Source organism: Pleurodeles waltl, chromosome 8, assembly GCF_031143425.1.
Source record: "Pleurodeles waltl isolate 20211129_DDA chromosome 8, aPleWal1.hap1.20221129, whole genome shotgun sequence".
NCBI classification, from domain to species: Eukaryota; Metazoa; Chordata; class Amphibia; order Caudata; family Salamandridae; genus Pleurodeles; species Pleurodeles waltl.
In genome coordinates, this window is record NC_090447.1 from 177,278,664 (window position 1) to 177,304,308 (window position 25,645).

Below are 25,645 nucleotides of genomic sequence, written 5' to 3' on the forward strand. Positions count from 1 at the left end.
TGTCTGGTTGGAGAATGTTTGCCTTTAGCAGACTTCAGATGTGAGATGAATCTTCAGGTATGAACTCATGTTCTCATATGACCAGAGACAAAAGGATAAATGGTTTTAAATGTTCAAACTGATTCTGCATATGTTACCAACTGGATTATTGCACCAGTTGTTATTTCACTCTGTTGATGTCGATGACCCACACTTATGTCCCTATAATTAAGTTTGCACTGTTTAAATAATGTTAACAATGTAATGTGTCATAGCAGTTGGAAGTACAAGTTACCACCAAGTTGTAAAAATGGAACAAACGTTTTCAGTTTTCTAATCTTAGGGCAGATTATAACATTAGCGTTTGCTTATAATTGTTAGATTTCATAGTGCTCCAAAGGGTAAAGGTTTTAAACATTCAATAACTTGATATAGAACTTGAAAACATCTATTTTTCATCAATCGGTGAACCAGTTGTGCACTAGAGGCACAATAGGTTTGTAAAATCTGTGTACAAAAATGTACTGAATGTTCATCTCTCCTTCACAAAGTACATCCATTATGATAAGTTGTTGACTGGGTATCAGCTGAATACATGTGCAGGATATGTGACCTTGCCTCACAGCAGTTATGTTATCCTGGATCAGTATATAGTTAGATTTCCAAAATAAGACACAAATTGAGAGCAGTAGTGTCAGTCATTAACTATGGGCGTTTTATGAATCTTTTAAAGAAAATGAATTGTGGTTCTACTACACTTAAGCGACCATAAAGGCTAAGGGTCTTTATTTTGATTTGACTTATTGCTCAACTACACTGAAGCAATAATCACTTCTGAAAGTCTTTGCTTTATTTTGAGTTAAATTATTGCTCAACTACACTTAAGCAAAAATTACTGATGAAAGTCTTTACTTTATTTTGTTTTAAATTATTGCTCATCTAAACTTAAGCAACAATGAATGCTGAATGTCTTAATTCTACTTTATTTTGAGTTTAATTATTACTTATCTGCACTTAAGTAACCATTAATGCGTGATGTCTTTATTTTGGTTCTGTTTCATGAAGGTAAACTTACACTTTTGTGTAAGTTTACAGTTGTTTGCTTTTCACAAAGGTATTTCACTAGTATTGTTTTTATGACTGTGGAGTCTCCACACATAAAAAGATAGCACAGTCCTGTCTTTTTATGTACGGAGACTCCGCAGTCGTAAGGTTTCTACTCACAAAATACAATCAATAGCAAACAATCGTAAACTTACACAAAAGCGTAAGTTTATTTTTGTGAATCAGGCCCTTTGAGTTTTGATGGGGTTACTCTACATATCTAAGAGCTGCAATTACATATGTGAGAAATCATAGTGTCTCCATGGGCCAAAAAACAACGATCACTCTACTTGGGACAAAGATTGACAAAGTGGGCTCGAAGATCGACATTATTTTAAAACACTTTAGATATGAAAAGCCTCAGCCTTCTGCTGCTACAAATGAATAGTCACTGAGCACAGAATCTCAGACATAAACAACCTGGTATTTAATAACAGACTTCAGTTAATTTAAGTAGCTTCTCGGAGCGTTTTCAACACACACAAAAATAAAGATATGAGGATGTCTCACAGCTGTGATTCTAATAAAATCCCACTCGGTAATTCCATGTGGTAGAACTGCTGCAGCGTTTCCCACCGTGTAATTTCAAGCAGAGAAGGGCTGGAATAATGAGAGCTGCTCCGAGCACTTGCTATGCCCGAAGACAAAACATCCTTTAATCCAAGGTTGTGTGCGTGTTCCTTACAGATTTATGGATTTTACTTTCTTTTGTGAGCTACTGGTGTTTGGCTATTTTAGATAATAACTTCGTTGGGTGCTTTGACGATGCTTTACTTCGTGGGCACTTGTGTCCTTCAGATGAAATTGACAAGAGGAGAAAAAATGTCAGAAAAAGTGATATCCGTAGCGAAGAATATAGTGTTCGTTTTTTTTAAGCGAGTTTATTAAGCGTAGTCTGTTTTTTTTGGACAGTGTGATGAATTGTAACGCTAGCTGTTTGAAATAAATTGCTTTGACTCGGTGCAGTGATTTTTGCTTATTGAGGTCTGATAAGCACATCTCAGATATGAGTATATATGCAAATACGTGTGTATATTTATATATATTTTTTTTTTGTCCATGGTTGCCTGTGAAATAACTTTTTGTCTTGATAATGGCGACCCCCTAAACCGTTCTGCCGAGTTTTAACATTATTAGAGCTACTAGGATTATGCAGCATGGAGGATCAAACTAAGCAGCAACTTTATCTAAATTATGCGGTGAAAATGAAATTCATGCAGCATTTGGTCAGTATTATGTTTAGTCATTTGAGGCAGAAACAATGTTCATAGTGAAATCTGCAAATTTTGAAACTTTTGAGGCAAATTATGGATAGATTATGGGGCAAATTCAGTAAATCCTATTTACTCGGTAAATGCTACAGCCACATAATTGCCTAAATACACTGATCCTAATCATTGATCATCATTGTACTAACAATGTGTTCAAGAAACGTAAACAAAGACTACATATTCTAATTCCAATAGGTGCCCATCGTTAGCTGCACTTTGAAGAAAACAGGTTTTTGTAGCTAACTGCCCCAAAATAAACATTCATTATATTTAAAAAAATATATATATGTAACAGGTATCATGCATAAAATGGCGCTATATTGCAATTTCGAAGTTCTGGTGACATGTAAAAATCATTTGGCTTTGTGGTTGATGATGTTCATAAAATCCCTCAACGGCAATATTGGACCACATTATACAGTTAACTGTTATGTATTCTCTAAACATACATACATTCCTCTAAGGCAGTCATAACGGGATATAAGTGAGGCATTTTAAAGATTGGGAATGGGGTGATCCGGATTCTGTAAATTAAGGGGGAACAAGGCCCTGGAGAAGCAAGTATCCTCATGAGTTGTTGATGATGTTCCCTTTGAACAGGTAGGTCTTCAGCATCGATATGAAATCCAAGAGGCTTATCGCAAGCCTTGTATGTGGCAGCTGGGACGGTTTTCTATATTCTGGGTGCATGGATGCAAAAGAATCGTCTATTTTCCCTATTTTATTTTTTAGGGTTGGTCCTGCGTTGCATGTGCTCGCGCATGCGTATCGCAGCGAGACGCTTTAGTATTTAGAAAAGGGCTCGGAGCCCTGTCAACTTCACGTCACTGTATTTTATTGGTTCGTGGGCTTGCCTAATAGAATCTGCTTGCTTTCATTAGTCGAAGGCACGCATACATCATGCCTTTTCCGGTGGCTAGCCCTCCTCGAGCGCAGTGACCAAGTACAGAAAACATGCGAGGCTCGCTGTTTTCCATCGGGCTCGTGGACTTCTTTTTCTCTAATTTACGAGCGCGATCTCGCTTGGCAGAAGTCGAGCGCTTTACATAGTTAATTTCACTTTTTCGGGTTATGTACATAAATGCACTTTTGCCCGATAGGTGAAAAGTCGGGTTAGGAGTTTACAACGCGATCAGCTCTAACATGAGCAAACGCAAGACCCGTTGCATTGTAAATGCTTGTCTTGTCTGGAGATATTGAGGATCCGTGTGGCATGCTGTCTTTTGTGATGGCAGTTTTTCTTGGCCAGTTACACCAGTTTGCTGGTCATTACTGCCTGGTGTGGGATGCAGCAGATTTGGAATCAAGCCTTAATGTGTGCCAATCTTTGTTGATGCTTTGCACCGGCATTTCCTTTTAAACACCAACACTTCTTTTTGAGAGTGTACCACATAATGGCCCTCGGCCCATTTTTGAACTCTGTATGAGTGTTTAGCATTGCAATGTTTAACAAAAGAGAAAACTCTCAATTCTAGGCCATCCCTACAACTTGGATGGTCTGCAATAGTCCAAAATGTCACACTTGTTTAAGTGTGATATTTTGTAGGTAATGTTGGCACTGTCGTTCTGAAGCAGTGTGGAAGGAACTGTCAGTAGTGATGGCTACCGTGAACTATCCTGTGCCTGCCACTTGTATTTTTACAAATTAAGCACTGTTTGGACTTTGATGTGGGCCTTATTACATTAATCCTAATGCCTTAGCATAAACAGTGGTTCTTCAATTGGGGTCTTTTTATCACTTACAGGGAGCAGGTATTCAAAACCAGCGCACACTTCTACTGAAAATCATCATAGGTTGGCTGAGCTCTAGAGTACAGAGGTCTCTGATATTTTTCCTGCAGTGTCTAGATGGTAGAACGTCTTGCACTTGGTGATGCTCCCCCACTTGGGTATGTGGCCAAGTGGGTGCCGGACTTCTGTTAAGTTGTAGACTGCGATAGTAGTCACTCCATGTGCTCAGAGAGATTTTTCCAATATCATTCAGAGCCTGCTGTAGGCTTTGCAGTTGGGGCCACTCTTTTTGCTTGCAGGACTCCTGCAATTAGTTGGATCTGGTGGTGCAGTGAACTAATGCATCTACTCCGGGGATGTGTATTTGACTTCATGGACCCGGTTAATTTCCTGGAGACTCCACTGAGCCTTTCATCCTTCTGAGGGTGATAACATGAGGATGATTGCTGTGTTAGTTTGCCCCTGGACAAATAGGTGCCGCACCCGATGTGAAGACTCACCATGACTTATATGAGGCACTTTTGCAGCTACCTTCTTAACTTGTGACAACTGGTTGTAGTCGTTTCCAGAGTGACCTCAGACTTCTGTGGTATGTATTATTGTTTGTGGAACTTGACTATGTAGGAGGCTGGCCTGGTTTTTAGTGGGTACACTAGGTACTTACACCTTATACCAGGTCCAGTTATCCATTATTAGTGAAATGTAGAAAGTGTTCTAGCAGCTTAGGCTGTCTAGAAGTAGCTGTAGCAGAGCATCTTAGGCTGAACTAGGCGACATGCAAAGCTCCTGCAATACCACTATAGTTACACAGTACTTATACACAATAAAAGACAATACTCAGTGATACCAAAAATGAAGGTACTTTATTTTAGTGACACAAGGCCAAAAATATCCTAGAGGCAATACTCCTTCTGGAGGTAAGTATTAGACACAATATATACACTAGAGACCAAAATCAGGTAAGTAAATAGTCACAGAATAGTGCAAACAGTAGAAAACACAATAGAATGCAATAAAATGCAATAAGCCTAGGGGCAACACAAATCATATACTAAGAAAGTGGAATGCGAATCACAAATTCCCCCCCCCTAGGCAAGTGTGGTCTGTAAAGGGGCACTAGGAGTGTAAGAAAACCACAAAGGTGAGTAAAATACCCCACCCCGGAGCCCAGGAAAGTTGGAGTAAAGTCCTGCAAGTTTCCTCAGGACACACTTCAAGTTGTGATTAGAGTTATTGCAAGAACCAAGCAAGACTGCAAGCAACAAATGGTGGATTCCTGGACCTGAAGACCTGTGAAGAGAGGAGACCAAGTACAGAAGTCGCAGAAGATTCCAGGAAGGACAGGAGCCCCTGCCAACCTGGAAGATGGTGCAAAAGAGGATTCTCCGGTTGGAAGAAGTCTGCAGAAGAGCACCAAAGAAGATGGCTGTGGGATCCTGCATGATGCAAGAGATGTCCCACGTTGAGATGTTGGTTGCAGGCAAGTTGCAGCACTGGATTCGTCCAACAAGCCTTGGTTCAAGCAATGTCACGGTTTGCATCAAAATGGCGCTGCCTGGACCCAGAAGGAACCTGGGGGCCTCAACTGGGACTGAGGAAGCAGAGAGGCTCCCAACACTGGAGGGAACTCACAGATGACCAGGCAGCACCCACGGGAGTCCCAGGACATGGGGACAAAGAAGGTGCAAATTGTGGTTGCTGCAGCACTACAAAAAAAGGTCCCACGCCGCCGGAGAATAACTCAGTGAGTTGTGTGTCACAGGATGGAGTGCTGGGGACCTGGGCTGCCCTATGCACAAAGGATTCTTGGAAGAAGTGCACAGAAGCCCCAGGAGCTGGAGATGACGCGGCGCACAGGGGTACTGTCACAAACCGGGAAGGAAAGCTCCTACCTCCGCCAAATTTGGACAGCTGGACCTTAGAACAGTCTGGGTCGAAGAGGTCCACCGCCTGTGTTCCAGGGAGCATGCTCGTCGCAAGGAGAGGAGTCCCAGAGAACCAGTTGTTGTCTTAGAAGGTGCCTGCTTGGTGCAGGGAAGTGACTCCGTCACTCCACAGGAGAGTCCTTTGGTTCTTCAGGTGCAGGATGAAGGCAGGGAGTCCTCAGAGCGTGCACACCTTGGAAACTGTTGCAGTTGCTGGCTGGAGCTGAAGTTGCAGGGTCACAGTAGCCTTTCTGGATATTTTGTTGCAGTTACAGTGGTTCCTGGAGCAGTCTGCAGTTGATCCAACGTTCAGAAGCTGAAGCAGAAGTTGCAGAGGATTCCTGGTGGAAACTTGCAAGCTGAATCTGAAGGGGAGCCCACAGGAGAGACCCTAAATAGCCCTGAGAGGGGGATTGGCTACCTAACCAGTCATGCACCTATGAGGCAGGGTCTCCCCACACCTTGGAAAACAAGATGACTAATGCCAGGGACACAATGGAGGAGCTCTGGGCACCACCCTTTGGGTGGTGATGGACAGGGGAGTGGTCACTCCCCTTTCCTTCTTCCAGTTTTGCACCAGAGCAGGGACTGGGGGTCCCTGAACCGGTGTAGACTGGCTTATGCAAGGAGGGCACCATCTGTGCCCTTCAAAGCATTTCCAGAAGCTCTGGGAGGCTACCCACCCCCCCCCCACAAGCCTGTAACACCTATTTCCAAAGGGAGAGGGTGTAATACCCTCCTCCCAAAGGAAATGCTTTGTTCTGCCTTCCTGGGACTGAGCTGCTCAGACCCCAGGAGGGCAGAACCCTGTCTGTGAGGTGGCAGCAGGTGTAGCTGCAGTGCAAGCCTCAGAGAGCTGGTTTGGCAGTACTGGGGGTCCATGGTGGAGCCCTCAGGGTGCATGGGATTGCCCCCCCAAAACCAGATTTGGAATGGAGGGACAATTCCATGATCTTAGACTCCTTACATGGCCATATTCAGAGTTACCATTGTGAAGCTACATATAGGTATTGACCTATATGTAGTGCACCAGCGTAATGGTATCCCCGCACTCACGCAGTCCGGGGAATTGGCCCTGGAGAGCGTGGAGGCACCTTTGCTAGTGCAAGGGTGCCCTCACACTTAGTAACTTTGCACCTAGCCTTCAGTAAATGAAGGTTAGACATTTATGTGACTTATAAGTTACTTAAGTGCAGTGACAATGGCTGTGAAATAGTATGTGCACTATTTCACGCAGGCTGAAGTGGCAGTCCTGAAGAAGAGTTTGTCTGAGCTCCTTATGGGTGGCAAAAGAAATGCTGCAGCCCATAAGGATCTCCTGGAACCCCAATGCCTTGGGTACCTAGGTACCATATACTAGGGACTTATAAGGGGGGTCCAGTTTGCCAATTGGAATTAGAATATGAAGTCACTAAACTATAGTGACTAATTTGGAAGTGGAGCGAGCATAAGCACTGGAGTTCTGGTTAGCAGAACTTCAGTGACACAGTTAAGCACTACTGACAGCACACACATAGGCCACATACTATGAGCACTGGAGTCCTGGCTAGCAGGATCCCAGTAAGACAGGCAAAACACACTGACAAATAGGGTTTTAACTATGAGCACTGGGGTCCTGGCTAGCAGGATCCCAGTAAGACAGTAAAAACACACTGACACACACTCACAAACAGCCCAAAAGTTGGGGTAACCATGCTAGAAAGAGGCTATTTTCTCACAGACTATAACACCGTTCACGTGGGTAAAAAATAATTTACCAATTCTTTATCTGAAGTATTCCTAGAGTCTAATTCAGAGAGCACATGACTGCATTAATAAGCTAAATGACTTGTGTGGTGTTTTTTTTTGCTTCGAGGTGTAGTAACTCCTAGTCACGTCGGCTGTCTGAACCACCCTCTGTGAGAAAGTGTCCATTCAGGGGTGCCGACCAGTGTCATGCTGATGACTGTGACCAGCGCAGTGTCTGCCATCTCCAGGGACAGTATGGCACTTTCAGGACTGTGAGACTTCGACATTCAGTGAGGAGACAGCGTCCTTATGATTCCAGCTTGTGCCATCTGGAGTGACAACTTGGCACTTCCAGCATTGTGGAACTCCAATCTCCATTGAGTTGATGCTGCAGTGAGACCTTCCAACCCATGCCATCTCAGGTGACAATGTGGGACTAGGAGTATTGCAAGACTTCTATCTACAGTGAGGCGATGGTGCAATGAGGACTTCCAGACTGCGCCATCTTCTGTGATAATGTGGCACTTTCAGAACCCTGCCACTTCTATTTAAAGTGAGGAAATAGTGAATTGATGACTCCACCTGTACCGTCTCCAATAACAACGTGGCTCTTTCATGATTGTGAATTTTAAATCTCCAATGGAGTGAAGGTGAACTGAGGACTGCAGCCCGTGCCATCTTCTGTGATAATATGGTACTTTCTGGACTGTGAGACTGCAACTTCCATAGAGGCGACGGTTCTTTGAAGACTTACAGCTTTTTTGTCTCCCTTAATAATGTTGCACTTTAAGGACTGTGAGACTTTGATCTGTAATGAGGCTTTGGTGCCTTGAGGACGACCCAACTTGTGCCATCTCCAGTGATAATGTGGCACTTCCAGGGCAGTGAGGATTCAAACTCCCACTAGGCGATGCTGCACTGAGATCCTCCGGTCTGTTCTATCTTCATTGAAAATGTGGCGCTTCTATCCCATTGAGACGTCAGTCTCCAGTGAGGCAGCGGTGCATTGAGGATTCCAACTCTACCATTTCTAATGCCAATGGGACAATCTGGCACTTATAGGTAAACTATTTCTAGGGCCAGTGTCACAATGTGTCACTTTATGGATTGAAGACTATGTAAACTCCAGTGACGTGATGAAGTACTGTATAATTCCTGCCTATGACATATCCAGAGAGACCGTGGAACACTTTGATCAGCTAGCATGTGGCTTCCCTCCAACAAGACCATGGACCACAGTCAGGGCTAGCACCTTGTTTTATCTTCAGTGACAATGTAGCACTGTCCAGACAGCGAGACTGCAATCTATGGAGAGGGGAAGGGGTACTGAGGACTTACATCCTGTGCCATCTCCAGAGAAACTGTGGAACTTTGATATCAACACACCCCCCACCTCCCTCCATAGAAGATCGTGGGCTTGTGCCATCCGCCAAGAGTGATACTGCAGCACAAATCCCTTGAGCTCTGTTGTGCTGACGTCATGAAGAGGTGGAGCTATGTCAGTGGGATAGCAAGAGAGAGAAGTGAAGAAAGCAAAACACGATTTAGGGTGAATGAGGCTGCGGCTTCATTGAGCCTACCTCTGCCCAGCTTTAATCTGCCCAATTTTTGCTCCCAGTACAGCTCTCGTACATACTGTACGTAATACAGTAATGAACTTCCGACCGCAATCGTAATAATGTCAATTTTCTTAAACAGTTGTGAAACAAGTGTCCCAATTAATCTTAGTAAAACCCATCTTTGTACCCATGTAAAAGTGTAACAAGTGTTTAGGTGGGAAATGTTGCATAGTTCTTTATTTAACAACCTAATTAAGCACGTATATGTTACAAGGGCATATTTATTATATAGCATGATGGTTCTTTACATGCAACCCAGCATCATGTTACAATAAAACAAAAAAACATTGAATCAGAAATGCATATAATAAGGACACCAATATCAGGGTCTTTTGATATCAGCTGGAGTTGGGAAACATTATTTTGGAAATGGCCAAAGATATGAGTTTTTATGGTCTGCTGCAGGTAAGACTAAGTAAGTAAATCAGCCATACACGTCTTTAATAATCCCCCCTTTAGTGTGAGGGTTCATGTCTACTTTGTGAGGGATTGAAACTTGCATGTTGTCCATAATTTGCAGCTCCTATAAAAGGATGAAAAAGAACAGGGACAAGACACTTTAGCAGAAGTTAAAGCAACAAGTATTGTTGCGGAGCGTCTGTCAAACACAGCATATGTAGTCCAGTGGTGTAACAAAGGCCCATGCAGCCCTGTGATGCATGGGGGCCCCTGCGATCCAGGAGGCCCCCTCAGCACAGTACTCTGGCCTGAGAGCTCCTAACTGAGTCCGGAGGGGGCCCTCCCTGTAGTTTTCAGGGGAGCCCCCTCAAGTTTCATTGCACCACTGATATAGCTGCCTCTATATTCGAACTTTTTAGGCTATAACTTTGGACATTCTCAGTTGACTGCTGCTGTTAATAAATGTGTGGGGACTTGTGGTCTGTGTAGGTAATGTGCAAGGGCACAATGCATGGATGCGTCTTCTTGTAGATATCATGATTTTAAAACCATTTATTTTAACTGTTTTTTTGCAAACCCACAGGTGGAAACGCAGAGAGCTCATTTGACATTGAAAAAGGTGTTGGCACCATTGTCATTGCTAAACCACTGGACGCAGAGCTAAGGTCCATATATAACATGACTGTGGAAGTGACCGATGGGACAAACGTTGCAACCACTCAGGTACTCCCAGAGCAATGCACGTCTGAATGTTCCACCTTTAGTCTTTCTCCTTTGAGTGATATTTTCAGATATTGTATACAAAATTATGATCAGACATACATTTTGTGTCCTTAATGTTGTTTACAAAAATATCATTTAGCTGGATGGAGTTTTTCTATTATTAGCCTCCATTACACAGTTTTTTTGTAAACAGAAATATGTTTTTATTAACCTTGTATGTCAAATTAAATATTCATTAGAGTTATCACATATTGTCGTATTTGTCTCTTCTTTGGCAACAACTAGTTCAGCATTGCACATAAACAGTTCTAGGCAGGTGTAATTTTGCGTTTTGCAAAATCAACGAGTTTAGACTTTACTTAGCCAGCAGTCTCACATTGTCTATTTGTGTGGTCAGGGTTCTCTAGGTCTATAGTAGAGGGCAGTACAGACGAAGACAGTGGTGCATGGGATTTGCCTTGTTGTCAGTGTTGGATGAGCATTTGAGGATATCGTGTGCTTGTATTTAACTATGTGTGTTTTGTGTGTTTTCGTCAATAATAACTGGTCCCGTTTTAGTGAATCATGTATCTGTGTGTGATTTTTTGTACTTTGTGTCATAGTCTATATTCAGTTTCTCCCCATCTTACTAGTTCATTGTGCCAACTATGAATTGAACAGGCGTTGTGCCTTCCAACAGACTGCTATGTTCCTTTAAGCCTTTAGGAGCACCAGGTCTATTAACTTACGGGTTGCTTTCTGGCATCTTAACTGATTTATCAAGCGAACCAGGCAAGTGCTTGGCTCCTTCCAGACTGTGTGTCTCGTGTACATTGGTGTTCATTGTGATCTTGCCCCAGAATCTCTGGACATGACCAAAGCAAGTGTGTCATGTCTGTTCTCGATGAGCCTCATCTTGGAAGGGTGTATGGTATCCTGGGGTAGTATCTGTGCAATCTCATTGGTGTTAAGTATGTTTGTCGTAGGACATTTCATTATATCCGTAGTAATCTAAGGCTTTGCAACACTTCACTCAGCTATTCCAGGATCTCTGTGCTTCCTACCTGCCATGTTCCTTTAATGGCCACAAGTTTTCTTCCTACCGATTAATGTATCTTACGGTATAGCGATGTAACATTTTTGAGGCTGCTGCTTGCCATCAGGGGTCTATCAGGACTATATACTTGCATGCCATGCGTGTTTGATGGCATTCAGTGTAGAATTTTATGGTAGGATTTTTTTCCTATGGATGGGGTAACATCTCTTGGAATGTTAGAAGTGTGGTGCTGCAAAGAAGCCACCCACGTTCACTGTCCACACACCTCTCCTTTTTGCTTTTTTTATCTTGATCAAAATGTCTTTGAATTTAGGGCAACATCATAATGGCACTTTTGGTAAATGTGCCTCTTTACCATTAGTTCTTGTGAGGCATCACCTTCAGTAGCTTCTAGCTATGGATATCAGCCTGCTACTGATCTGGTGCCTGTTACTGTCATTTTGTGCCTCTTCAATTAGTGGTCCTAAGAGCATTTTTTAAATTTATGTTCTGGTCATATCTCCATCATGTCACCCCTTGCAGCCGTGTCGATAGGTAGTACAGCTCGAAAAACATGGTGTTCTGTCCTCCTTATTTGACTAGTATGTGGCGTTCATACAGTGCTCTTTTCTGGCAGGAACGGTGTCCTGCCCTGCCCTGTTACCCAGAGCCTTGGCTCCTTGCTTTATGCCAGACTAAGAGCCTGTTTTGCCACCAGCATCATCCGGCTGAATTTGGGGGGCGACTGACAGGGCGCTGAATAGGGTCCCTATTCTTCTTGGAGATACTGGATATCTGTTCGCCTTCAAAGTGCTTACTTAGTTACTTTCACTGAGTTACTTCCAGGGGATTGATCCCTCCAAGTAAGTACTCCCTTTTTTTATTTTTTCATCCACTGAGGTGTACGTGTTGTCTCCACACTATACTCATGCTGCAGTGGTTTTCTCTTGTTTCTTCTATTAACTAGAACAATCCAGATGTCCCCATATCTCGTTTGTCCTGATTAGACCCTTGTAACCTATTAGAGGTCGAAACGTCGTTGACACAGATGAGTAAAACAAACCCACAAAGGGATTACTACTCAATGAACTGATTTGTGAACTTTAGGTGATTTGTTAATGACAAATCCCTCCCTGCATATAGTTTCCATTGGATGTACACTACTTTGATATGTAGTGGACGTCACACTAGGGTCACATTGCATTTTTGGGGATTTCTTGACTATGTGTATTTGGTCTTTTTCGATTGATTGAATAATTGTTGAGCTAAAATTGCTTATTTTTTTTATTTGTGTTGGTCTTTTGTCTCCACTCTCAGCACTAATTGAATGGGGTTATTTACCCTATTGATGATTTCTGATGATTTCTGATGTTTAAATGATACCAATGAGAACCATTGTTGGCTGTAAAGTATAAGTCTGAGGGTGTCACAAAATACCCAAAAATACTCATACATGATCCTGCATCCATCAAGCTTTAGTTTCAGTAGACAGCGAGCACGGGATCCACATCTGTGCTTACCTTTGGCTAGCTAGGATGTTACATCAAACACACAAAGGTGATGGGATGAATGCATGCATATAGTTTAACCACTGGCAATCGCTTGGGGTAGCATTCCAGCCCAGCAACTGTTTGCCCACTATGCCACCTCAGCTTAGACTGAATCCATAAACAAATCAGCCTTGGTCCTGCTCAAGTAGGAACAGTCCAGCCCAAACTGCCAAGCCAGGTCTTCTTTAATTCAGAAAACAAGCAATCTAAGACCAATTCCAGCCTATTTTAGCCTCTTCAGTTGAGTGAATGCTACTTCAAAAAATTGCCAGTGGTTTGAGAACCAGTACTTTTTTTTTTTTTGCTGTACTGATTTTGTTGACATAATGGTATTTTAATTGCTGATTTTTGGCTTTTTTCTTTAGGAAGTGTGTGCTTTTTTCAAATTTTTAAGAATCTGTATTGAGCGACAGCAATAAAATTAGATGTTTACATTTTACCACATCATTTTAACTTAGCAGTGTGATTACAAGTGATCAGACTTAAAAACGAAGAGGACATAAAAAAAAAAAGGAAACTGCTGCCACGGTTAGATGTCCATAATCTAATCAAAACATATCTTAACTGAACCTAACATCCTCCAGATTTTTATTCTTCATGTGTTACATATGCCAAATATCTAAGTAGACCATAACTAGCAAGATATAAAACATAAAAGTGAACTTGCACTTAGACTCAGTGCTGTTGCTTTCCGCTTTTGATGTACAGTACCCCACTATAGGTGTCACTCCCAAACTTCCAACAACCTAATAAGTGTAGATACATCTATCTCTCCTTCTATACAGCTCTCATAGAAGAAAAATCCCCTGGTGCTCTGAATCTTTGTGATAGCTGCTGTAAGGACCCTTGAGTTTTATTCTTAGGCCACACCCTCGGTATTAGAGATTTTCTGAAACAGGCCTCAGATGTGCTTGTTGTTTGGATGTGTTAGCTTCTCATAAAGGCACAGTGTGACTCACTAATTGCCCTCCGAACCTGTTGAATTTATGGCCTTGTTTGTTCACAAAGTAAAGACATGAAGGCTTATAGGCTTTCACAAAAATATATTTAAAATACTGTCCCTTTGTCAAAAGTATCTCCTATGGAGAGTTTTGCTGTGTAAGCTTTTTAAGTTCACTGCTTACAACACAACTTCACCTTCTGATTCCCTTTCTTAATGCTTTTCTTTGACTGCACAGTTCAGCTCTGCTAATGTGGTCTGCTTAGCAGAGGGCCCTTTGTGACATATTTTTATTCTAAGATGATGGTTTAGTATGAGACTTTATTTATTGCTAAGCTGAGGGTGCTCACACATAAGGCCTATTTATGCCATTGAGACCGCCAATATGTCGCGGGTGAGGCAGCCGTCAAGCCGGAGCCCTCACCCCCGTCGTATTACGAGGTTTCTGCCAGTCCGCCTGGTGGAAACGGTGCAGCGGCATTCTCCTTGGCTCCCTTGCACTTTTAATTTGCTTTTTTTTTATGGTAGAAATACTTTTACCATAAACACACCACTTTTCCATCACCTTCATTATATTTTTGAGGGTGTTTCCTACCCATTCCCATGCTGAAAACATATCTAGTACTTGTTATGATTGCATCAAAGAATTGTACATACCTATAATGATTTTAGGCATGCTAAGTGTTTTAGAGTCTGACTAATAGCCTTTAACAAGTAATTTTCTAAAGGAAGCTGGTCATCTAGAATTGTGAGAGGGTAATATTTTTGGAGCACCTCTCAGACAAATGTAAATCTCTAATTTCACAGAAAAGTGTGAGTTCTATCCAAATACCACAGTTTGTCCACATCGGAATACCGGTAACTTGAGTTATTGTTCGTTCTTCGTCACCCCTTTGAGCAGTGGCGAACCTTGCCCACGGGGTAACCTTTAAAAAACATGGAATCCAACAAAAACGTCCTCAAAGCTTTTAAACTGCACACAAAGAATGAGCCAAATTTAAGAAGTTCAAGGACTTAATATGTTATAGCACAACAGAGCGCCGAGGCCAGGCAATTAGCCTCGGGCTCCCTGCCTCCTGCAGCTGTAAAGCGCATTTGTTGGCCTTTGTCCAGCTTTTAGGCAAACAAGGCCCTGAATGCACCAAGGTATTTCTGATGGGCAACATTAGAAACGGCTTTGCAGGCACTTCCTGGGCCATGTTTTGTCCTGCTCTGATTGCATTGTGTTTCCCCAGCCCTTTCAGTTAACCATCTTGAATCTCGAGTCTCTGCTGCGGCTGCGAGCATTGCTTTGCCTAATTTATAAGCTTATTGGAATACGAGTGCCTTTCTTTAAGAGCCCTTTAACTGTGGGAATAGGAAGCAGGGATGGAGGAAATAGTGTATGCAGCAGAGACGCGCATGGAATGACTGTAAATGAGGTTTGATCACAATGTGGAGGGAGATGAGCAGAGCCTGCTCCACAGCAGCGAAGATATTTTAGAGCGACCTCAAACTTGAAGCCTTGAAGGTTCAGGAGATACGGTGAAATGCTTTTTCTTTTGTGGGCTGTTCCATTGAATGTGAAATGCATTTTTCATTAACAAGCTTGCAGTGTCTCGCATAAGGAGGAAACACAATGTTTACTTGCTTCTTGAGAATTCTTCTATTCCGAAAAAAACGTTTGCATATTATTTCTGGAGTTATTTCACCTTGTAACAAGTATAAGTTGTACTTTGCGATTAAATTACAGGAAGACAATTGTTTACCCTTCGAATGAGCTGTTGGAGTAGTAAACAGCTGACCTAGTCGCCCCTCCAGTGCTCTCAGGACACTTCTCCACCCGAGAAGAGACCACAAACCATTGTGTGGCTCCATGTGTAGCCCCTCTGAGCATATTTTTTCCATGTAGCGAGAATTGTTGTTCCTTTTATTGCATGTAAATTGAGTGGTGTCTTTCCCATGAGTCTGCACCATATTATAGGGGCATGGTTAAATGGGCCTTCACTCGACATACTATCTGTCCACCACCATGGAGGTGGCGCACAAATAGAAGACACAAAGGGAACCATTTTGAAGGGGCATGGAAGGTGCTGGTGATCCCATGAACTCACAGCCCCTATGGGGGTGGAGCTGCCCTCAGGCCCTGGGGAAGGCTGGGCACTGGTGTGTAATGACACTGTTGTGTGGCCTAAGCCACATGTGGGCACCTTGCACCTCAACAGTTCATTGGTGAAGAAGCCATCCCTCTTGGGGCACTTATGGTCACCTAAGTGCTCCTAATGGAGAAACACAAAGAGCAGGTTTTTAAAATGGCTATCCATGTTTGCCTGATGCGCTCTCTCAAGCTAATATGCTAGGTCAAACCTCAACTCAAACATAGTTAACAAATACACTGAAGAGAGTGCATTTTATTGCTAATCAGATTCATCTCATGATCTGTGCAGGTCTAACCCAGTCTGAAGGCGCACTATTGCAAATCGTGGTTGTGTACCTAGTCAGAAATCTTGGCCCAGCTGCCTACACTCAACCTTCTAGAGCCATCTCTTTCTACTTCCATCAAGATACAATTATATCTCGAGGCACTACCGTTAAAACTCTAAACCGTTGCCATGGCGGACTCTAGATGTTTTAAGAGGCACCTGTTATACGAAGCACACAAAAGTATATCTTCGGGTCTTTGCGCCTTCTTTCCTTCCACTGGTGTTATGAAGCAACACTAGCACTGTAAAACGCCATAAAATAAAAATAAAAAGTAAAAGAAAAGTAGAGAATTCTGTAAATAGACTACCCAATATAATAAATATTTTACATTTCACTACGTAGGTATTTGTAAATGTAAATGGCACATTTATGATTTAATATCAGATTTTAGAACGAACTTAATATTTATACAAAGGAAATGTGCAGTTAGAAAATGATTCATGGTGATTTCCTGACATCTGAGGAGGTTGTTGAAAGTCTTCCTGTCTCAGTCAATCATCTGATATTTTGGGTCCTCGTTTGTGGGGGTTGAGAAATTAACTTGTGGTGATGAGTTGAACATGGAAACTAGCATGCTACATATAAGATAAGCTTTTGCAAGTTGCAGGTCTCTCTTTGCAAGTTTGGAGTGACCTTGAAGTATGCTGTGTTTTCTTACCATTGTGTTAGGTTAGCTTTTGCTTAGGACATTAATGTTGCTGAGGTGGTCCCTTGTGTGCAGAAGAGGAATGAGCATGTCGTGCTATGTCCAGAGTCATTTTATAACTCTAATGATGGAAATACACTTACACCATTTTTGAGTGTAAAAACAAAGGACGGGCTAGATACTAAATTGAGCATGCTTTACTACAACATGAAGGGTTACTCATTTTAATATTTTATTTCATAATTTTATTTCGAGTACTTTTGAAACACAGACGTAGCATGAAGGTTTCACAGATAAACGATGGATTGGGATGTGGGAGTGGAAAAAGCTGCTTATGAGGCAGATAGAGGTGAGGTAAGGAGCAGTTTAGGGAAAGGGCAGAGATGCTGGCCTAAGGAGGAGAAATAGGGATGCCTGATAGACAATCCACGTGGGGCCGGTGAGGAGCGCTTTGTTGAACTTGGTCATGGAGCTCCCTGAAGTGAAAGTTCTTGAGGTCTTTTCTGGTTTGCACAAAGGTAAGTTTGATGTTAATGTGTATGAGATTCCATTGTATTGGAGCACAGCTCATGAATGCCTGAATTCTAGATCTCTCACTCTCTCTTGCATTTCTGGTTTTCTCTCTCTCCTGTTTCTGGTACACACATCTAGCAAGAGACTGGCTCTGGTGTTTCATAATTTTCCAAAGATGTAGAGTTTCAGTCCTAGGTAGCATAACAACGGTAACATCATAGTCTTGTAGAATATGTTTCTGTCTTGGGTAACTGTGATTGGGGTTTCAAGAGGTAGCTGGAGTACTTTGATAAGGATTCTGGGCATATGGATGAGATTGCATTTTCTTTCGATGATGGGAGTGGCATGGAGAACACTTTTCATGCATGCACACTGGGCGATTCCCCCATTCAGATGGGTCAGAACCATTGTCTGGTGGGGTGTTTCAGGCTGGAATCTGGTATATAGAACTTTATCCTGCAGAGAAGGAAGAGTTGATACAGTGCACTGTGAGCATTGTTGTGGAAGTCAGCGTTGAAGGAGTGGTCACTACTGATGTGGAAGCCAAGTAATTTGTTGAAGGGTTACAGTTGATGTGTTCCTCTAGGTTCATTGCCAAGAGCTGAGTCTGAATATTGGATTGGCCTGAGTTGTAGGTGAGGAATAGAAAATTGTCCGTGGACAGGTTGAGCTTCATATCCATGAATGGGTTGGTATTAGGCCGTGTTTGAGAGACTGATTCACTGTGGACACGGTGTAGAGAGGTGCATACCATCAGGCCAACAGTGCTCCAAGGGGCTTCATTTACATGTTAAAAACTAGAGTTGAGATGGTATATCACTGATGTACTCCAGAGGTGAGTCAAAGTAAAAATAAACCAAAAGACCAATTTTGGATGAACTGTTGATAATCTGTGAGGCATAAAACAATCTAATACTATCTTTAAAGGGCTTTGTGTTATAGTTCTACTCAAGCGTGGGGCTAGATCATTGAAGTTGTTGGATACCACAGGGAGGTCAAATTGTAAGAAGAAGCAGGGGATACTGTTGTCCAGGCTATTGTGTGCATTGGCTATGAAGTGGATTGCAGCAGTTTCTGTCATGCACTTGGTTTGAAGTCTTTTTGATGTAAGTACAAGCGGATGAGGGTGTATGAAGATGAACAGGCACATTTTCTATGAGTATCATGCTGAAAAATTGAGGTAGTTGCTGATATCATTAGTGTTTATCGTGTGTTTCCTGAACAGGGCAATGATTTGGTCGCTTTTAAGAATGGAGACTATTTGGATGTTACTTGCAGCCTTAAGAAATATAAGGATAATTGTTAAATGTAATTTACTCACGTTATTACACATTTGTCTCATTTACTACATCTTACTTGAATCAACTGCTCTTGCCTACTTATTTTGCAGGTGCTCATCAAAGTGCTGGACAACAATGACAACGGGCCTGAATTTCTGCAGCCAAGTTATGACGTCACTATCTCTGAAGATGTGCTTCCGGACACAGAGATACTACAGATTTTTGCTACAGATAAAGATGAGAAGCACAAACTGAGCTACACCATCCACAGCAGTATAGATTCCATCAGCATTAAGAAATTTAGAATTGACCCCAACACTGGAGTTCTTTTCATCGCTGAGAGGCTAGACCATGAAGCCCAGGCTAAACACATCATAACAGCTATGGTTAGCATATTCTACTGATAATTGGAAACTTAGTTTTAGAGTAAAGTTGCTAAAATGCTCCAATATTGTGTTGTAATGTGTGTTATTCATCTCTGAACCCCAAAGCATACGGTGTCAAAGATTTACTTTTGTCCTGCACTGAAGTTGCGATGCAAGCTTCACAATGTTGTGGAGGAATGAACAAGGAGGGGACTTTTTGAACAAAGTTTGCCACTCCTGACACAGAGCCCATCACCTGCTGCATAATTTACATATTTTAACAAAAAATATTTTGGCTCATACGGGCAAATGTATATCAAAATCACTTCACAGAGGGTGCACCTCTGTGCCTTGCACTTTGTAAAGGTGAACTGATCAGCTCTCCGCTGATATTCTGTGTTCAATCTCTGAAAGCAGTGACAATTTTATCCAGATTCCATGAATATCACATGAAGGGACACCTTCCTGCACAAAAAACAATCACAAGAGGTGTTTTTCTTGAGAGTAAAAACTAGGAGAAATGTAGACATGTCTCCTTGTTACGCCTGCTCTGGGGCGGCGTAGGTTTTTGGTGCTGCCCCAGATTTAGGCTATGTTGTAAATCTGGGGCAGTGTCAAAAACCATGGGTGTTACGTGGCAACACCCTCTGTTAAGCCCATGGCATGCCTCCCCATTGCAGTATGAGGCAATGCAGCGGCTGGCGCTATGCTGCCTCACTCTATATATACAAGGACATGTAAAGCTACGCAGCGTGGCTTTGTGTAGCTTTGTAGATATGGCTCTGCAGTGTGCGTCACAGGAGCATCAAAAAGTGATGCTCCGGTGATGTACACAGACTTGTAAATAAGCCCCTCAGTCTTTAGGGATCTGAAACATACCTCATCTCTTTCGTAGGTCAGATGTCTTGGTTCTTAAAGCATCTCCTAGTGAGACACAATAGAATGTACTGCATAATTTGCATTTATTCATAATATCCTGATTTCCTTCACATATAATTTGCCTTTCTTGCTACATAATTTAGTCATCTTTTCCGTATTCTTTGGTCTTCCATTACCACATTGGCCCTGGCAACAATTTGGGTTACCACTATTCATTAAGACAGTCCAATCTCTGTAGTAGTTAGTCTACAATGTGTGCCTCTTTTTCCATGAACCAGGGAATTGGGCCGCTACTGTTCTTGTCCTCAGTTTCCAAACAGATGTAAACAGTTGTGTTGTTTTAAAGCATCTTCTGAGGTGGATTGCTGTGAGGCTCAGGAGAAAAAAATGTCCAGCTATTTTAGCACAATTGACAACAGTCAAACCAGTTTTACATTGAACACAATGAATCCAATCTTATACTGATTATTCAACAAAGGAATCAGACTGTATTTAAATGTAATTTGGCTTGACCTAATACCTATCAATATGACTTTACCTATTTACATCCTCCCATTCTACTGAGTCTCATTCTACTATCACATTGTAAAGGCATGACCTCAGTTTCTCTTGTATTGACTTCGGTAATTGTGTAAATCAGTCAAATTCTTAAACGATTGCTTGCATAGGTGCCTAGGTTTAAAGCCTTTTAATTGTGCTTCTTTTTTGGCATCAATGTGACTCAAACATCTATGCTGCCTCTATATAATTATAAAGGGCTAAATATTTCCAGTGTTACGTAGTAGAGAAGCACACATTTCTCACATTACTTTTTGGTATAAATCCACTAGCATTTTCAGTGTACCTAATCTATGAAATTATCTCATAATACCTAGCATTCACAGACAATGAAATGAAGGCTGCAACTGAATGACTATTCCATGTGTATGTAAAGATGAGTTAACCAATGCAATGAACCACTAATATACACCCCACCTCAACTAACATATCTTGGAGTGAACTACTAATATCAATCCTGAAAGAACTAAGGGCCTGATTTCGATCTTGGTTGTAAAGGTCCTGCCATTGACTTTTCGACTGAGAACCCGTCTGCCACCGTGACGGTCTGCCCACCATATTTAGATGTAGGTGGTCTCATAGCCAAAAGCCCTCATTCGAACCGCTGTTTATGCCAAGAAACATTGCCCACGTCAACAGCAGGAGAGGGAGAATTGGATGGTGGCAGGACCCCAGCCTCTCTTCCTGCTGTGCAGATTTGGATGTGCCTTACAGCCAAGCAAAATGTGGAGGTCCGACCTCCACCTCCGAGTTGGAGGATTGTGGGAAAAGGGGGTGAAAACTCCTTTTTTCCACAGTCCACCTCTGTCTATGATAGGACACGACTGGACAACACCTGCCATCACTGCTGCCACCAACCCATGGAGAAAACACCCCACCACCCCCTGTTGTTGGACTCACAGGTAGGAATGCCACATTGCCAGGGTACGTTTCGTGGGCACTGCATGGGAGGTCAGGACCACTGCAGGCATAGACATGTCACAGTAGTTGTTTTAAATCACTGTGACATGCCTTTGTTGGGGACCCAAGTGGGTCTGACACATGTGGGGACACACTGGTACACAACACATGTCCCACACATACACACCATTGTGGTGCCATTATTCAGTGCCAAATGAATTCTGGCACCACAGTGACAGTACACTTTCACTTGACAACGGTGTCCATGTGTGTGCATTGCAAGGGGGCCTGTACTGATAGATTTGTGCTATCTGTTGTGTATGTGAGTCAGTGTGTGTGTGTGTGTGTCTAAATTGGCTGGTTGAGGTGGAGGGGGTTGGATTGGGTGGTGTGGTTGTGTCTGTATCTGTGTCACTTGCATGTGAGATCGATGTTGTTGTGTATGTTGTGTTGCTGTGTGACACTTTCAGGTTAGTGTTGTTGAGTGGCGGATGTTGTTATGATGTGTGTAATTGTGCTTGTGTGTGAGCTTGTTTGTGCAGCTTGAGTGTGTAGTTGTGTTGGTTGCTGTGATTGTGTAGTGTGTGGGTGCAGTGTCAATGGTGTGTGTGTGTGTGTTGTGTCATGGATGTATGTCAATGTTTGTTTTCAGCATGTATAGGTTGCATTGTGTTGGACTTGTAATGGATGATAGTGTTTATTTGATGTTATGTAGTGTGTAGTGTACGGGACACCTGTGTCTAAGGTACACTGTGTGTGTGTGTGTGTGTGTGTCACTTACCTCTATTCCATAACCCTTGCCATTGTACAAAGTCCATTGGGTCCCACCGCCATCTCCCTTCATCAGCAATCCGTTGCCAGTTCTCCACTTGCATAGCTGTAACATCTAAATACAGCAGGTGGAACACTGTCTGCTTGAAGTTCTTCTCAGGTCCAACACGTCTTGGGGTAACACCGTCAAGATCTAAATTAGGCCCTGAGTCTCTTTAGAGTAAATACAATCATGGCGGTGGCACGCTTTGGTTCTAGTAAGAGCCTGTAGCCAATTCCAGCCATGCTGGGGTGCCACCAGCCAGTCGGGTGAATTGTGTCCCCAGGAAGTGACACAGTGCACGCACCCGACCAGTTGGCATTGGGTGCGCATCCAGTGAGTTACAGCTCACATTTGTGGAGGGCATAATCGCCAGAGGGTCATTGTTGTGGCCCTTTTCCTGCCTTTCTGCTGACCTTCACCCAATGGGGACACTGCCAGGTGAAGTTTGGTGGAAAGGCAGGTCCTGATCAGCCTGATGACTGATCTTGAGGGCCTGCCCAATTGACTATCTCTACTGCCACGGCTGCCACCACGGTAGCAGCAATGTCTGCAGAGGCAGCAGTCGTGAGGCTGTGTCACTGCCAAACTCCTGATCGGTGGTCGGACTGCCAAGGAGGCAACGGTCTAACTGCCGAAAACTCGGCAGCGGTACAGTGCCCACCATAGTCGGAATCAGCTTCTTTATCTTAAACATTCCTTGTAATTGATTTTTGTAAAGGAAGCGACATTGCTAAAAAAACTGTTCATTCTGGGAGTCATATATGTTTTGCTACTGTCAATCACAAGTACTCATCAGTGCCTTTTTTTGCATATATGTTAAAATCTAAAGGCCTTGTTTACTCTGGTTATTCATTTAATCAGAGTGTTTGGTTTTATGGCAAGGACACAAACATACTTAAGCATTTGAGTCACACAGTTAATCCTTATCAGGATGTAAGTTTATATAATTGTTTGCAAAGCTTGAGACAGCAATAAAATATATTCCTTTAGCTTTCATCATCATTTATTTTTTAACATTTTGGTCTGTAACAAATCCAGTTAATTTCGCTTTCTTGCAAGTGGAATTGTCTGCGTGCTTACTATATTTCCACGTTAGTATTTCTGTTAGTTACATATGTTTTCTAAAGGATTGGAATTGCAGAACTACAGAATCACAATTTTCTTGTTTTTCTAAGTTTAGATGCTAATCGTACAAACACAAGTCACTAACTGATAATACATTTAATTTCTGTTTCACTAACAGGTCAGAGATCAGGAATTTCCATATCGACGGAACTTAGCACGGATAATTATCAATGTGGAAGATTCTAATGATCACAGTCCTTACTTTACAAGCCCTTTGTATGAAACCTCAGTTTTTGAGTCTGCTGCTGTGGGATCTGCAGTTGTTCAGGTCACAGCTTTGGATAAAGATAAGGGAGAAAATGCAGAGTTGATCTATTCAATAGAGGCAGGTAAGGACTCCGCATTGCAAAGAAGTTTGGTTTACAAGTAACCCATTCACAAAACTAAACGACAGAACTTTTTTTTTAAAAACTGTAAAGCAATTCCTACTTCCTAGAGGATTAAACTTACAATCTCAACTCTATCTAGGAAACTTTGTCTATGTCACTCAAATTTTGATATTATCCTGCCCATTAAAGCAGCTCTCCCATATTTTATTTTAATTGAAAATGGTCCACAAGATGTAAATACGCCTAAACTGTTTATGAGCAGCCCAATAGGAGTAAGTCCTTTTGCGTATCCACCTATTTGGTAATGCATACCTAGATGTACTGATAAAACTTGTAAGCAAAATATAAATTGTTTCTCATTGGCAGTTTTGGGTACTTCCCAAATCAAATCAGTCACAAACACAACACTTGTTTTCAATAAAAATACATTTATTTGTTCGAGATTCCTTAACCAGTTTTAGGCATACTACTGTCTTTCCATTTTGAAAACCATTTTGGAGATAACTGTCAATATGTAACTCTTGGATGTTCTCCTGAATGGATCTGGATACACACTCTTCCCCATTTCGAAATGAGCTAAGAGCAATGGACTGTGAAGTTGTGAGGGTTTTTGTCTTTCTTGAATTGTCTCCAAGTGTAGATGTACTGGAACACCATTTCTCATTAAGGACATTCCATCGTGGTCCACCATCTCAAATGAGCATTTTAATGGAGCTGTTCATTTTTCTCAAAAATTGCAAAGTTCCTTTTCTTATCATTCAGTCTAGCAGCGTACTTAGATGAGCCACAAATCTTGAGCATGCCGATACCACATCACCCCTCACTTTCTATGAAAGGGCGTGCTGAAAATGGTTTCTTACTTTATTGCAGATTTTCAGTTTTGTGCTGGCTAACACATTTTAAAAGATCTCAGTTAACCTTATCCTTTCTCTTTCCAAAGTCAATAATAATGCCTATGGGTGCTAGTGATGTATGTTTCTAATTGGTACAGTATTTTTATCATCTGTTTCTTCCTGAACAAGGAAGGTCGTGAAGTTATATGCCTACTATACTTGATAGAAAGTTATTATTTAAAAAAAGATATAAGGAACCAATAAAACTTGTTTTAACATTGCACACGGTTGAAATGCTCAACCCCATCAAATACGTTATTTGGCATGCCATACATTTGTCTGGAGGTTAAATATGAAAGCATGAAATTAATACTGTCTCTTAATTGGTGGGTGCATTAGTACTACAATACACTATACATGACCTGGGACATCTTTCCTTTATTGGTTTCCAACCCCCCGACAGACAACCCTAGTTTATCTGTGGCATTCTATTGCACACCTTAGCCATACACTGCATTAGATGAGACCAGGAACAGCGTTTCTAGGCTAGTCCACTTGCATAACCTGCACATTGATACATTTGTTTACTATCATTAAAGTGTACCATGTGGTGCAACTGTTTTTGCACATTTTCTCCGCTACCATTTCTAAGTATCTTTTAGAAATTTGTTGCAAAACAGAGATAATTCCACAACACAGAAATACCATTTGTTGTTTTAAAGCTTGTTACATACAGATTATTAAATGCCATCTGAAAATATAATTACCTATCTGCTCCATCAACCACTGGTCAATCTTTGATCTCTTCAAATGACAGACCAACTCTTCAGTCACAGTAAAATCACAATATTTAAAGCAACTGCTAGATGATTCAGGGAATGAATCATAGGATTGAAAGCATGTGATTAATAAGTAGCACATATTTTGATTTTGGTCTGTTTACATAGTAATAATGC

General features: G+C 42.0%; 1 protein-coding gene across 4 annotated transcripts in view; it reads left to right on the forward strand.

Moving 5' to 3' along the window:
* FAT3 (FAT atypical cadherin 3) overlaps positions 1–25,645 on the forward strand; it is a 651,131-nt gene that overhangs the window by 414,645 nt on the left and 210,841 nt on the right. For all 4 annotated transcript variants that reach the window (XM_069204015.1, XM_069204017.1, XM_069204016.1 and 1 more), the window contains 3 exons: positions 10,340–10,479; positions 18,997–19,272; positions 23,646–23,856. In XM_069204015.1, coding sequence (XP_069060116.1) covers positions 10,340–10,479; positions 18,997–19,272; positions 23,646–23,856 — 627 coding nt within the window. The remainder of the gene's footprint in view (positions 1–10,339; positions 10,480–18,996; positions 19,273–23,645; positions 23,857–25,645) is intronic.